The sequence below is a fragment of the Falco rusticolus genome, chromosome 1 (assembly GCF_015220075.1).
Source record: "Falco rusticolus isolate bFalRus1 chromosome 1, bFalRus1.pri, whole genome shotgun sequence".
NCBI lineage: Eukaryota > Metazoa > Chordata > Aves > Falconiformes > Falconidae > Falco > Falco rusticolus.
In genome coordinates this window covers 113,586,548-113,602,653 of record NC_051187.1, presented here as the reverse complement: position 1 = coordinate 113,602,653, position 16,106 = coordinate 113,586,548, and the positions used below count along the sequence as shown (strand labels likewise).

At 36.6% G+C, this 16,106-nt stretch overlaps 1 protein-coding gene across 1 annotated transcript in view; it reads right to left on the bottom strand.

Moving 5' to 3' along the window:
- FREM3 (FRAS1 related extracellular matrix 3) overlaps positions 1 to 16,106 on the bottom strand; it is a 70,257-nt gene that overhangs the window by 31,814 nt on the left and 22,337 nt on the right. Inside the window, exons 3-6 of the mRNA XM_037399735.1 lie at positions 7,247 to 7,393; positions 4,450 to 4,680; positions 4,087 to 4,212; positions 1,737 to 1,988 (exon numbers count right to left, since the gene is read on the bottom strand). Of these exons, the coding sequence (XP_037255632.1) occupies positions 1,737 to 1,988; positions 4,087 to 4,212; positions 4,450 to 4,680; positions 7,247 to 7,393 (756 nt within the window). The remainder of the gene's footprint in view (positions 1 to 1,736; positions 1,989 to 4,086; positions 4,213 to 4,449; positions 4,681 to 7,246; positions 7,394 to 16,106) is intronic.

The window sequence follows — 16,106 nt, the reverse complement described above, 5'->3', positions numbered from 1 at the left end:
GTCCAGTTTCCCATCAATCAAACGCTAGCAGTCTTCTCCCAGGTCAGATCAAAAAGAGTGACAGCCTGTTTCCTGTCCGTTTACTCAAAATGGAAATAGTCTCACAGAGTGATGTATTCTTAAGAGACTTCTCATTTCAGAGAACACTCTTTCACAAATTGAGCTTATGCCCTGGCTGTCTTTCCACGTGACATAGGCTGAGTTCAGAATTACTCTGAATTTATCTGATGATAGGTTGGCAAGTGTTTTGCTGGATGGTACTCTTAGAAAGAAAGCTTTGTAACAAAGAAAGAAAGAAAGTGAATATATGATAAACTATCAATGTTGTATTGAAAAGTAGAAGCATGATAATTTTCTGTCAATTAATATGAAATAATTATCTATACAGTAATTTAACTTTATATATATAAATAATTTTCAATCTATTAAAGCTGCATAGAAAGCTGTTTTGATCTGCTGATAATAAATAATCTTGTTTCCTATGAAAATAAAAATTTGGTCATTGAGTCTGGTAAAGAAAACAACTGTCCTGCCACATTGGCTTAATTCTGCATTATTTTCCCTTTGTGTTCTCTCAAAAAGATAAATAAGCCTTTCAACAAATCTAATCACAGAATCATAGAATCATTTATATGATACTCCTACTAACTTCAGTTTTTGGCAACTTCACTTCTAATGTAAATCCTCTGGCCTCAGAGAAATTACACCAGTGATTATTTTGGCCCATTCACGTTTCATTTGAGAAAACAACATTTTTCCCTCATCAGTTTGACTGTGTCTGTGTTGACTGGTTGACTTCTGCAGGACATACAAAATGGTAGAAATAAACAGTAGCTAACAGAAGTATCTTTCTGGATCTTTAGCTTCTTCCTTTTATTCATGTAACAGAGTGAAAATTACTTTTTTGTTACAGGACACAGAAATCAGCCCCCAAATTCTCATTATTTTTGAAGTTAACCAAAATTTCCAAAGAATCAGCTCAATATAGCTTAAATACTGAACTTGATCAAACTACAGTATATTATGGATTTGTCTAACCACAGTACAAAACTCCTGCCTTATTTAGCTTAATTATATTCACAAGATTATATTAGAGAGAAAGATTTAGGCTAAAGCAACAAACAGAATGACAACGAAGTATATGGCTTTTCTTCTGCTTCTGTCTAATAGTATCAATTCTTGAATTCTGTCTCTCCAACTGCATAATAAAAGGGGAAGACTTGAATTTCTACCTTAAAAGTGCACACTTTGAAGTCCCTTGACAGGGCAGGAATTACTGTGTATGACAAATCAGGTCTATTAACTATTTCTACTCTTTAGCTTTATCTGATGATACACAAACTTTTTCATCTATAATATTATCACAAAACTAATCCTATACCTGTGTAAACTACTGTAATCACAGACTCTGCTGCAGTAACAGTAAATCTAATAACAGATCTACTTCAGAGTAATAAACCAGCCAATTAGTCCTATGCCAGTAAAGAAATGAAACCTAATCCTCAACCTCTACTGTAATAACACAACAGTATAAGCCAAAGTGCATGACACATATTTACACTTAATCTTAAACATAGTTCATGTCTGTTCCATCAAATTTTCTACTGAGTAAGCAAATCTTAGACTCATATTTTCAGCTTTTTAAGAAACAAAAACACAGTGGAAGAGATTATTTAATCAGTAAAACTTCCGAAGAGGAAAGCTGCAGCAAAACAAAAGTGCTTCTTTGTACTCACCATCATCTGTGTCAGCCAAGATTATCACTTTAGTGCTTGGGAATTCAGTGCCAATTTGGCCACCCACTGGCATGCTCAGAGAAATATTGAAGGTCTCATCTTCCTCATAGAGAGAGTCATCAATAATTATAATACGACAGGTTTTCTCAGTCTCATCCTTATTAAAATGAACAATGCTGCTATGATCTTCAGGACGTGAGATGTAGTCAGAGTAAGACAAGACAGTGGATGGTACCGTGCCAGTAGCAGAACCTATGAGGAGAGAGGGTAAGAAAAATCAATTACAGGGACTCAGGTTTAAAGAAGTGGAAGAACAACAGCCCTTTAAATGAAACAAACATACAAAACCAGATTTATGCTGGAACTGACTACTAAATGTGTTTTAGTAACAAGTTACACACAGGAAATCCTTCCTATTTATAATTACAACTTCTCCAGTAGCAAAGATGGGGATTTTATTATTGCCCAGTACCCTCATGAAACTATTCCTGCTCCCAGTTCACTGTTATCTCCACTTATCCTGACTCAACTTTTTTTGTGGGCCTGCACTTCAACCAGGTGAGAGAAGTGAGTCAACTAATTAAAAAAACAACAACAAAAAAACCTTTCAAAAACACATAATTTGTATCAAAGTGTAGAGCACAGCCCCATCAGCAGTTAACAGTCACGATAAAAAGCAATTTTTTGTGGGAAAATTATTTTACTGCAGCATGTTTATGAAACACACAGATCATGACAACAATTACAGCAATTGCGTGTGTGGGTAAATGGCTGGCTTATTAAGGCCAGACAGGTTGACAGCCTACAAAGACAAAAAAGTCCTAAGTAACTCAGTAAGATTTTCTGTGCCTCAGTACACAAAGAGGGGAGAATTCTCTTAAGCCCTTAAAAGACACTGATGAAGGAACAAATGACCTCTGAATGCCTGACACTGAAGATTCCTGCCAACTACTCAGGCTGACTCTTACAGGTAAGGGCAAAATAGAAACAAAAGATGTTAAAAGGATTTTCTGAACCAGAAGTTTAAATAAAGTGACAGAACTGAGCATGATCCCCCATTTTCCCTGCTCATGAAACATACAGAATGCTGGTATCTCAAGCTATGACTAACTAATAGGAGACTTCTATATAGAAAACATTTTTTTCAATCAGTATTTCATATTTCACTGCTTAAGATAATTGCTGACCTCTATCTTAAACCTGGTTTCATTTATAAATGCCCATTACCTTATCTTTATTAAATCTATTTTTGAATGCAAACTTTAGTTTTGATTAAGTTATCTGATGTATTTCATAATACCTAGTATTTTTAAAGTCTCGAGTATTTTCTCTCCTCTGCCACCTTGCTTTTTCAGTTTATAGCAGGCTTGCTGTGTAATCAAAAGCTGTATTTGGAAAACTTCAGATTCAAATGAGTTGAAGCAAGAATTACATTATCAATTACCTGCCTGTATTAACTATAGCATTTGAGTGACTATCACCATGCTGAAAATCAGCACACCACCACAAATTTACATTCACATGTCTGTGAATAACTAGTGAAGAAAGGGTTGTGATCTGAACTTTATAGCTGGCCTCTAACCTAATCAAAACCCCAAAACCTCATTTGATTTTAGAAATGGTTTAGTTCTAAATCTACATCTCTTCTCTGTGGTTCATGACCAACTCCATACATTGCCTTCTTTCACAACACAGATTGCCAAATGAGATAAAAAGCATTATTAAGGCAGATCATCATTGCTTTATACATCCTTCTGCATCAGGCTTAAACAAAAAGTGATACTCGATGCCTGTAGTCTGTCAATTTTGAAATACTACTTCCTGGTGAGCCAGCTGAAGTCCTGACTTGGCTTCTTCCAGCTACGCATTCAAAAAGCAAACCACTGCCAACAGGAATCACCCCACCCCCCTCCACTGGGGACCTCAGTTCTTATTCAGGGTCTATACAAATGTGCAACGATCAGTCAGACCCTCAACAACAGGAGAGGTACAGGGCTTAGTACTCAAAAAATCCTTTTTTTCCTCTAAACATTCACTGTAGGGACAGGCATTTCCTCTTCAGCAGGAAGAGCTGCAGGAAAAAACAACAGTGCCTCTTTGAAAAAAGGTATACATATATACACATATATGTGTGCATGTATGCATACACACACCCATATTCTTACACTTTGGGCTTTACAACACTCTAAGCAGAGAACTAGGCACATATAAGTTGTCTGCAAAAATCACTTATTCCAGCTACTGAAGTTACTGGCAATACTTGCTGGCTATCAATAACTGCATTTGCTCTCTTACTTACCTAAACATGAATATCACACTGAATAATCTGTTACCTAGCTAAATAACATACCGTGGTGTGTAGAACAAATGACCATCAGTTCCCGACTGACATCTCCAGATCTTCTAACAGGAACCAGCAGTTCACCTATATCTTCCTCTACTCTATATTCCAGCTGAGGAATATACACTGTAGATACTGAAGAAAACATGATGAGAGAAGGGGGAAATCAAGGCTGAACACCTGTTTGACATTAGAGTATGAATTTAGCCAGGGAAGAGATTTAATAACAAATACAAATGCTTTGTTCGGTTATACGAAGGTTTAAGACAAGGCTGAGCCACAACAGAGCAAAGGCAGATGAGGTATGCAGGTACTCACAGGACCTGCAAGTGAACAAAACTGCACCTAATCACAACAAGAAGTAATACATGCCATCACCAGGATCCACGATTTCAACTGTTGCTATTGCTGGAAACTCAAGGGCAGCCATAACTGGATCAGAGAGAACAATCTGGAATGTTTCAGATGCCTCATATTCATTGTCTGCAAGTATCTTCACTCGCCAGGTAGCTGAAGCCTGTCCTGGATTGAACTGGACCTGTTTCTGAGGTTTTCCTTTGAAGTCTTTATCCTTTACTGCTGTACCATTTTTGGTTCCAATACCTGCATAAAAATTTGGAGGAAATTCTCCATGCATTTTAATATGTTAACACAACTAAAACAAAAATCACAAAGAAGATTTTTAAAATGCTAATCTGGCAGTTACTGACCTTTAGAAAAAAATAAGGATGGTATATCACACTTTCTCTAATACTGTTGCATAGCTCATAGAAAAAATAGGTAATTAGGGCAGGGTCCTGCCAACATTTGTGTGTATAAACAATTCAGTTTGCATAGAAAATTTAATTGAGTTCACCTGCTGGACACTTAAACAAAGTTACTGAGAGATGAGGTTATTTATCAAATATGACCAAACAGAACTATTTAACAGGGCCAGTTTTTCCATCTATATAAAAATTTGTGGAGCAAGTTTTCCAGTTATGCCTTCGGAAAAGATGTATCAGTCTGTTATGAAATTTATTTATGTCAATTAAGGTGTTCAAGGCTTCATTGAAGGTATAATTTAGTCACCCACATAAAAACAAACCAACCAACCAAACCAGGAAACAACCCCACTGCTCATCTCTTTCAAAAATAAATTAATCATTGTATGTTTAACACTTTGTGCTTACCGTTTCTGTTACTGCTATGTACAGGAGCTGTACTCTACCCACATTTAAGATCTGTGAAGTACTTCCACCACTTTCTATTTCTGTATACTAAATAACCCCTAAAGATTTTTGCCTCTGTCCGAGTCTGCAGGTGCTCTCCTAGCTAGGTAAGTAAATACCTGGGCATTTGACATGGAATTGCAGCTCAGTGCGACAGAACAACATCCTCAGGATTTACTGGGTCCACCATGCAATACAAATTTGCTTCTCTCCCACCCCTATTTTTCCTTCCTCATGTAACTCTAAACTGCAATACTTAGATATTCATCCTCTCTGCTAGGGTATTTTCCAAGCAAAATCTTTTCACTACACATTCCCATCTTAACAAAAAACAGAGAGGGTAGTTACACAAAGAATCTAGGGCTAGAGATGAATCCATTTAGTTCAAAGTAAAGCAGCAAATCAGGATTTAACTCAAAGCCGGTTTTGTTTGCTATTCAGATTAGATGGGTTTTGCTGCAGCATGAGGAAAGGATGATAAACCATGAATGTTTTTAAAGAGCAAAACCAATATCCAGAAACGTGAACATGCTTTATTGGAAACTCACATGCAGGGTGCTACAGCTGACATAAGGATTCATTCAGCTTTTACTACTTAATGCAGCAGGAGCACTCAATTTTTTTATTATCTTTTTTTGTGAGACTGTACCATACATAAAAATGTATCATAGAAAGGCACTCAAGAAAAGATTTTTTTCAATACAAAAACCAAAAAATACAAACAAAGACTTGCTACACATTTTTAAGCCTGCATATTTTTACAGCTAGGTTTCTTGTTTGTTTTCATCATAGGTGCACACACACCAGCAGAATCCAACTGTGGCTTGTAATGAATAGATGATAGGTAACTCACCATGGGGCTTTGAAATTCATTTCTGCCTTTGGGTTTCAATACAGCATTAGTTCAAATACATGGACATCTTTTTATTAAGGTTCAACACCAGCAATTACAAGTCACTTTACCTCCCCAGCTGAGAATGATTAATCCCTCTCAAGGCAATGGCCTATGTGCTTGTGGGAGGATCTGATAGCTAGTGAAGAGCTCCTGAAGGCTGCAGAGTATGAAAAGATTCCTAAATGATTTAATTCCTAAATCAGTCCTAAATTCTTACAGTTTTTCTATTCTAAAACTGCTTAGGTTTTAAATGCCTAAAATGATTTCATTAATATCATTAATATCAGATAATAGCCTGATACATTTATGTTGTGCAAAGTAAATCTTGTCATGCATGAATTCAAATGATGAAAAATTTAAAACTTTTAACCTTTTATCTTTTTGTTTGTTTTTAAATCAAGGAGAAAAAGACCTTTCTGCTCAGTGCTCCCTGAGTCGCTCCATTGGTGCAAAGATGATTCCTATTTACTTTGCAGAGCTGTCACGATTGGGTACTCTGCTACCCCATGATAACACACTCTTAACATCAGCGTGCTCTACGGCAGCCACCTCTGCTAGCAAATGACCCTTTGAGAATTTCTAGTAGGTTTTGGTTTTTCTTGTAGCAAAAAGGCCAGAATAACACTGCCCTTGTAAAGTGAGGAGCTGTAACTAAAATCTCCACAACTTGGTTCTGCAAGCAGAGACAGGCTACTTCAAGAACTTAATTGTTTACTTATAGCTAAAGTTTATTATGAAACGTATCCTGCCAATATAAAGGAGTATCCCAATTTCTATTTTGTTGTCTGGCAAGTGACCAGGAAAAAGACAGTGGGCAAACAGCAGAAGCTGATTTTATTGATTTGTTCTTACATCTACTAATAGACATATTCACTTCAATTTCTGGGTGGCAGCAGTGGAAAATGAAACACATAGCCATGTCTAAGCAATGAAGATCTATACCATTGATATTCTCATCATTTGGCATTTATCTTGTTAACAGAGGAACAAGCGACTGTGGAACAGCTCCTTAACAGCTGCCTTTTCTAGTGCAAGAAGCTGCAAACGTGAAAGATTTACTTACTGATAAAAGAGGTTTCTCCCAGATATCCTCTGCGTCTGATGGCCACCTTTAGAAATTTGGAGTTTTCATCTACAACGTAGTTTTCCTGCTCTAGTGAAATCCAAGCCCAGTTCAATCGAAATGGCTGGCTCTTTAACATGTTCCCCCCTGTGTCACAGAAAAAGCATCCTGAAATACTATGTATAGTTCACAAAACACAACTGGAATTCCCTAAGGTCATTGCTTAAGTATAATTATATCGCCTCAGGACAAAGCTAGCCTGCTTTTTCACCTGCAGGTATGAGGGACAGAGGTGCATCTCATGAACCACAACGGTTCACTTTCCTAGACCTTCCACGTTGACCTGCACGTCTTCCAAAAGGCTGGAGGCTAGTGCAGGGGTCACAGCCTGTGTCTTAGCGCACCAGCTCCCTAATTAAGCTACCTATTCACCCTCAAAGATTACTTTGGCAGAGATTATTTCTGTCAGGAGTGGGATTAAGCTGTGAAAATAACTCTTTGGGAGGTTTTAGGTGGGACAGATTGTAGTCTTGCATTACTGACTCTTTTTAAACAATGCCAGTATGTGCCTATCAACATCAAACATGAGCACAAGCTGAATTCAGCACCTCCTAGTAAATTTAGGCAACATGTAGTATCATGTAAGGAAGATATATAACGAATTACATATTGATTGGTTGTGCAAAAATATTTGGAAATTGTGACTAAGCTTCTATTCTTTGCTTTCAGGAAATTAATTTGTTAAGAACAGTAGCTATTCTGTATTATACAAATAAAACTGAAAAAATCAAATTATGAATGTAATGCTATTTAAAATATACAAATTCAACAAAATTTATGTTGTACTTTTCTTCTGTTTTGGAAAATTATCTCTTTAGAAGCATTCTGTAAAATTCTTATGTCATCTGGAAAATCCTGTTTCCATACAACAAAGGCAATCAAATAACAACTGATCTTGAAGCCAGCTCATTAATTATTTTTTAGGTAGCAAAATTAGGCCTTAGGCTGCATATGGTATGCTTTATAGTACAAGATTATAACATCTAATTTCATAAAATTTTCATTGCTTACAGATAATTGACAAGGTACAGCTAAAGAAAGAATAGACAAGAAAAAAATTGCTCACATCAAGAACTGGTACCACTCTGTCCTCCACTTGTCTGATGATTTTTCACATAATGAACAGAAACTTGCCAAAAAAAAGAGTACTTCAGATATTTAAGAAGCGTCTACTTACTGAAACAGACAATTTCATAAAATAGAAAATTGTATCCTGCTAGCATTTTGGGGGCTTTTTTGGTTAAAAATTATGTTGGTTAACGTTTTTCTTTTAAAATAAAAATTACATTTTTCTCTATAATTATGTACTTCTCTTACAGAAGGGGACAACTTGAAATCGACTGACTAATTTAGCACTGGATAAAATAAACACTGACACTTTTGGATTAAAAGATCTAATTCTCTACTAGTGCCCGGTTGACATCTAATCAAAATCACCACATAATCCTCATTTGCTTTAACATTGCAAAGTCTTATACTAACGTTATCTCTGTGGGCATTGCCTCAGGCTCTTAGAAAGCATAGGGCAAAGTCCAGCTTGGAATTCTCCTGCTAATTGGAAGCAACTCTAGATTATACATTGCGAGTCATTTCAGTAATTGGTGAGGTTACACCTGTGCAAAACCAGTCAGTCGGATGAATTTTAAGATGTTTTAAGCAGTTACAACTTGGAACTAATTGTGCCTTTGAACAAAATATGCAAGTCATTCAGCAGCATTGTGAAAAAAAAGCATTGAAGATAACATATTTCCAAAAAAATCACCTTAGTTGCAAGCTGAAACCTAAACCTATTTACCATCTGGAATATCCTCAAAAAACTCTCTTTAGCTGTTCAGCTGCTGCCCATGGCTGCACATAGGCTGGAAAAAGACCTCTGAAAGCATAATACACATGTGTTTCTTGGTGACTTCTCCCTTATAGAAAACAGAAAGGCTTCTTTTTATCCTAGAAACATCCCACCAAATGACATTATTTCTGCTGAAAATAAAAGTTTTCAGCATGATCATTATATTTTTGTTAGACATCTTTCCTGGCCACTGTTTATTTTACAGCCTTCATCTCTTGATAGACTTCAGTCTTTTAGTTGGGTTTTTTTCCCATTTTTTACAAAGACAATCAAACACAGTGTACTCCAAATGAACTAAGGCTTACCAGCTTAGAAACAAAGGAAACAAAAGAAAATTCTGACTTAAGGCTAGATTAAAACCAAATCCATCAAAAGACTCACACAAAAAGAAAAAAAAACTTTAATTCACTAATAAATTAATGATAAACTACCCAACTTCCTACCAGTCAACAACTGCAGTGAAAAGTTCTCAGGTGTGAAACTACTGATGAACTGCTACATATATATACATATATATATATATATACACACACACACACTGAGCTAAATTCCAGATGTGATGGGACCACTTGCAGACTTGTTTCCAGTCACAAGCACCAACATCTCTGGCAACCATTTGTACTGCAAAACCCTCTTACATACATAGAAAACACATACAGCCTCCTCCTCCACACATACAAAATATACTTTTATGTGTAGGTAAATACACTATTATATATGGCTGTTTAGCAAAGACACATTCATCACTCTTCAGGTATTCTACAGATATTTTCTTTTGGAAATGTCTGCTCCTACTGCCAGAGTGGGAAGGGATTTAGGAAGGTTAATCTGCAATATAACTATCCCCAGACTATTAAATCACAATGAAATGTTGCTGGAAAACTAAAGTAAAATTTTCCCCCAAAACTGTTACCCTTAGCATGCAGTACATCCCAAAAAACATACTCTTGGGAAACAGTGGGGCCAGGTGGTGGGGGCAGGGAATTGTATGGCATATGTTCACCTATATCATTGGCAATCTTAGCACAGTGTGTATGACAGGATCTGATGACTGACTGCTGGAGCTGATGATACAAAGCAGCCGCCACGAATTGTTAGAAAATGCCTTTTGCTTTCATCATCACTAGGAAAGATCAAAGAGCAAGACAGCTAAAGATACACTTCACTTCTCAGTGGTATGTATATGACATTCAACTGAACTCAGTACCTGGCTTTTTGTAAACTCCTGCATTAAACAAAATGATCCCAAAAGTAGACCGCAAACACTCCGTAGGCTTAAAAGTAGGCTCAAAGTAGACTCATATAAATTACCTATTTCTGGGAATATCACAGAACTCAGCATCCTAGAAGATAAATGTCTGGAACACCCTTCGGCTCCATTCGTACTCCTAGACAATTTTTCCCTCTTTTCAATAAGTCATCTCATTTGGTAGGTGCACTTCCAACAGCATCTTCCCAACCGTGGGCTGCTGTTCAGTAAAAATGAGGATAGCTGAGGAACTTGTACAGTTTGCACAATACTAAGGCAAGGTTCAACACTTGTTTACCACCTCACATCATCTTCACCCATGCCTTGTTTCAGAACTGGAAAAAAGCTAGAGCAGGAGGTGGTTAAATTTTTAAGATAATACATTTTCTGTAGTTTTTAAGAGATAATGAAGTGTTATCTAAGGGTTCCATTCTTTATGTTGAGAATTTAGTACTTCAAAAACAACAGAGAACTTCGTTCTGTCAAGTGTGTTCCAAATATATGCTTAAACACCTCTGTTTTCTAACTAAACCACCAATTCATTAGATTACTTACATATGCAACAGAAGCTGTAAAATCTTGTAACTTCCCATTTTGCCATTTTTAGAAGCAATTTTTAAGGGGCAATTGCTGGAAAAATTAAGCATATTACATATTTTACATTTGCATTTCTCACAGAAAGAGAGAAACTGAAAATTACAACAGACCATGTTTAAAAACAGGCCAGTATGAAATTAGGTATTTGCCAGTTCTACAGTTACGATAAATGGAGGTACTCCAACAAGATACTGTAATTAATAAGGCCTCTACATAAGGTTCACTACACAGCCCATCAGCCTGTTCGTGGCCAAAGAGGGAAGCCTTCAAGGGTTGTCTCATACCATCAGCTTCATAAATCTAACAAAGCCAGAACTGTTCTTTTCTTGTCAAAGAACATTTCTTTAAAATCTCCCAAATTTCATAAGAGACAGGCCTCCATTTGCAGTGTTTTCCTAAAAATGCTGTCCTAGAGTTTCTGCTTTCTTGGTTTTATTACCCCTAAGCAAGGGTTGATGTCATGCCAAATGTTACCAGATCTTGGGGAAAGAGACTAGATTAATACAAGGAGGTAAAATTGAGCCTTGTGCTTGACACGTGGGTCCTGCATGCTATGAAACATAGATTTTAGTGCTGTAACCCTCACAGACAACATAAATATATATTCAGGAGTTCTAAATCAGTAAAGAATGGTACATTAATAACCCAAATACCAAGACACTCTGTCTTTTTTGCTCTAGTGAAATGTCCATCTGACCACCATCTCAGACTTGGTTTAGCTTGGGTGGTTGGCAGTGTTTCTATCAACTCCATCAAGTGAAATTACGTTTCTTTACAACAGCTGCTCTGTGGATGCAAGCATGTTTGCAGTTGGCTTTGATTTGCTGGATAGCTAAAATTTACTGAAAGGGATCGGGAAGATAGAAAGCAGTTGACGTGAATAAACAGTGAAGGAAATAAAAGGAATGAAAGGTTGGAGAAGCACAGACAGAAGAAAGAACAAAACCCACTAGCTCAGAAAAAGAAAGTAAATATACGTATGTATGAAAGGGAAATTGTTCCAAATGCTGGAAAAATTGAAAAGGGAGATGAGAGGGAGGGGGAAATCTAAATTAATTTGTAACTTTAGCTAAAAATAGTTAAGAGGTGGCAAAATCACAAATGGGTACTTATTCCCCTGCCACCCAAAAATCTTCAAAAAATATTGGGAAAGGGACAGACAGCAGCTCAGGAAATACAGTTTGTTGGGAACTAGGCAGGGTTTTTTTTTGTTTTTCTTTTGAACAAAATGAGTCTTGTACTATGGCTCAAGGAGTTATTTTTTCAGAGAAGTCATGCTCCATGAAACTAAAAAAACATCCCACAACAAACAAAACATCTCACCTGCCCTAGAAACCTCATTTCTCCCTGCATTTATATAGATGCATTTAGAAAGGGCTTTGGTCATTACTACTATTTTTTTTTTGTGTGTGTGTTTTTTTAATTTTTGTGTACCACAATATCAGGCTGTATTATAACAAGTGAATATTCTTAGCCTCCTGTTTGTAATGAGCAAACATTCTGGCTCAGAAGGAACAAGTGGCTGTTCTGAGCAGACCAGCTACAACAGCTGCCATTAATCCCTAACCTTCTTTTACCTTTCTTCTTTGCTAGCATACGCAGAACATGTAACAGGCTGCTCAGAATTATAGCAGGCAAGCATACCAGGAGACTTAAGAAGAATTTGTTCTCGCAAAAATATTTTCCAATAAACTATAAATAAATAAATAAACACCCAGTAATAACCTCTGACTGAAAATTCAGAAATGGATTTACTGTTCCTAAAAAAATATTTCTTCTTTCAAAAAAAAAATAATCTAGAAAGTGTTTCTATAAAATGAATACTGTAAGCACAAATTTCAAAATTAGGAGATGTAAAAAAAGAGTGGGTCTTTTTCTTTTGATATAATTAGTAGATTTTCCTCTCCAGTGTCGCAAGAGCTGAGGTAACAGCATAAGCTATCAACCTAGGAAAAAACCACCTTTTTCAGGAAAAAGTCATCCTCCTTGGCCTACTCTAAGCAGCTGTTTTTATCTGAGCTAAAGGATATCTAGAGAAACATCAAATTATTGGTGAAATGGCTTTCTAAAGAAATTGATCACTCTGGTCTCCAACATACTGTAAGTCTGAGTATAATGCAAAATTCCATTTTAAGGACATGCCAGCACTTCAAAACACCTTAGACTTGATTTTTAAGAACAAACAAATTAAAAAAGAGTAAGCGAGTTATAAAATCACTTCTTTAAAAAAAAAAATAATCTAACCGTGAAGAACAAAATACATGTCAAAGGTGGCTGTTGTGTAGTATCGCGTTTTAAGCATATACAAGTCAAAAAATAGAAAAAAATTGTTCATGTTGGAAAAGAGCACTAATTATCGAAAGAGCAAAAATCAGCTGACAAAAAAGTATACCTGACCATTTTGATGCACAAATCTAAAACAGTGACAATGTGCCATAGTCAAGACTGCTACATGGTCTTTAAATCAGTATTTAATAGGTCTTTTACAATTCATGCCTGATTTCAGTTATCATCAAGAAATTTTGAGGCCTTAATGAATATACATAAAGCTGCTTATACTTGATTTTTCCTGCTGTTTGATGTGGTTGGACATGGGGGGGTTAAAGGAACAGACACATCGTCCATTTTTCACTGGAGCTTCTTTCATTATTGCAGCTTGTGGTGGAGGGCTGGTGGGCACAGGCTGAATTACCTTGTCTTCTGCTTTTAAATCTAACCCCATTATGAGGATTTCATCTTTTCATCCTCCTGAGTTCCAAAAGAGAGACCTGGAAGTTGACTAAAAGATCTGTAATTTGAGAATGATGAGCCAGTGCCTGCAGTGAAACATGAAGTGAGCCTGTGCATTAGGAGAGCAAAAGTCATATCCCATCTTTGCCTTCACATGCCCACCCCCTCCCCACTCCCACTCCAGAATCGGACAGTTGCAGTGTGTTGTTGATATAACAAGAAATACATGAATTTTATGAAAAAAAACCCACCAAACTGTTCTGCTGCCATATTCTTGATCAAGAAAGAGTGTTACTTCATTTGTGGTTCCACTGTTCTTACTCATGTTCTTTGCCTTAGTTGCTTTGCTTTGTCTTGTTTTTATCATGAGTTAGTAATCTTTACCTAGACCCAGTCATTCTCCACCTAAAGCAAGTATTGTATCCTTCTGTTAAAATTTGTCATTTGCACTATTATCTTTATAGTCTTTCCCTTTCTGGAACCAATTAACTCAAGAAAAGCCCCTCACAATAACATGGTTTGCTGCACTATGTGAAGCTGTACTAGAACTACTTACGCACTGGAAGTCATCATAACACACTGTTCATCCATGCCAGTGTAGCTCACTGGAACACAAAAGCCATGCCCCAATTTGCTTTAAATATTAGCAAGGAAGAACATGGTTTAGCCTGCGTGGCTGGGAAGGCATTTTCCACCAACCAGGCCTTCCCAATTCTTGGAGTTTTTCCAATATATGAACACACTGCAAGAGATCAGGTGGTAAAAGCAGCTCTCAGACAAACTTACTGCTGCTCCAGAGGCTGTAAATGTTTTCAAGTATGAGTTCATGAGAAGCCCAAGAATTTTTGTTCTAGCAAAACGAAGCTTGGTATTTGCAACAAACCGTTATCTTGCACTTTTAAATAAACCAGTTTTGTTGGTAGAGGGGAGTTGCATTTAATAGTACAACTAGGAGAAAAATAAGGAGAAATTAAGTTTTGTATCACAAGCTTGTCTAATTTTTGTCTGCTTTTCTAACAGCCTCAGTTGTAGATATCCGCAGTCTATCCATGACACGTGATATTTAGAAAATTCCCCTTTATAGAAAGAGGTGAAAAATTTAAAAGTGGAGGGTTCAAGAAGAGATGGGGCAGGGACTGAGACAGAGCTACTGTAGAAGCATGTGCTGCTACAAAGGCACAAGGACACTCTTTACCATCATTCAAGGAATTTCCAGTTGCTCCTGAGAGCAACTTTATAGCATTACAGAGATACAATGAAATTTATTAGAGGTCATCCACATACATGGTCTTGCATACTCTGCTTGTTATAAATTAAGCCTAACTCCTACTCCTTATTTAAGAACAAATTAATCCTCTTCATGTAACCAGCCAGCACAAACAACAATAAACTACGCTGATATCAGACCTACTGTCCAACAAAGATATATGTAAAACAGATGGGAAACAGGAGTTTGCTAGCTATTATTTCACAAAAGTCTGTTTGTTTGGAAAGACTCAGAGGAAAAAAAAAAAAAAGAGAAAGGAGAGAAAAATACAGCAGAATAGAGGAACATCAGAACAGTGAAGTCATAAAAAAAAAGTTTAAAATCTGGGACATGCTCCTGAGGGAAGCTAAGAGTATCAATTTTAACAAGCAGAAAAATGAAATTTTGGCTAACCAGTCCTGTTCCAGAAAAAAGGTCTTTATCAAACAAAGGAACTGAAAAACTTCTTTGCCACTTGTTTGCTCTACACGGTTCTTGGATTTTTATCATGCAGAAGACTTAAGGAAGTACACTGTCTGCAGAAAGTGATGAGAGTTCCTTGAAAAATCATTGTAGGTAAACCTAATACTAAAGTCACTGCTTTTCTGGACTGTATTTGACCTGAAAGAAGTCACGGTACCTGTGGGGATTTTTTCTTCCACCACCATCTTTTTTTGTATTGATTACATTTAAAACTATATTCCAAGGAATCTCCTTTATTCCATGTTCAGGTTAATTACAGAAACTACCTGACACTGTAGAAGCAGCAACACCAACCAATTTATTTAATCAGACAGTCTAAATTGTGCAGTATTCAGTTTACAAGCTATCCATACACTAAACACTGTTTTACCAGAGAATTCTACCAGAGCTTCAAAATAACAATCACTTTCAAGAATCCTGAAAGCCATTTGAACTGATAAAACCAGCAAAACTTATGTGGTAAGTTCTTCATTAGAAATTTCTTTATCCAGTCATCATCTTGCACATACTTATGGTCTGTCTGGGCTTTGGTCCTAATCCAACCGAACACATCTGATCTAATTTAGGCTTCCTCAGTATCAGTTGTTTCAAACAGCTATCAATCCATTTGCAAGCTGTCATGTCTGATTACCTATACAAATGATTTGCC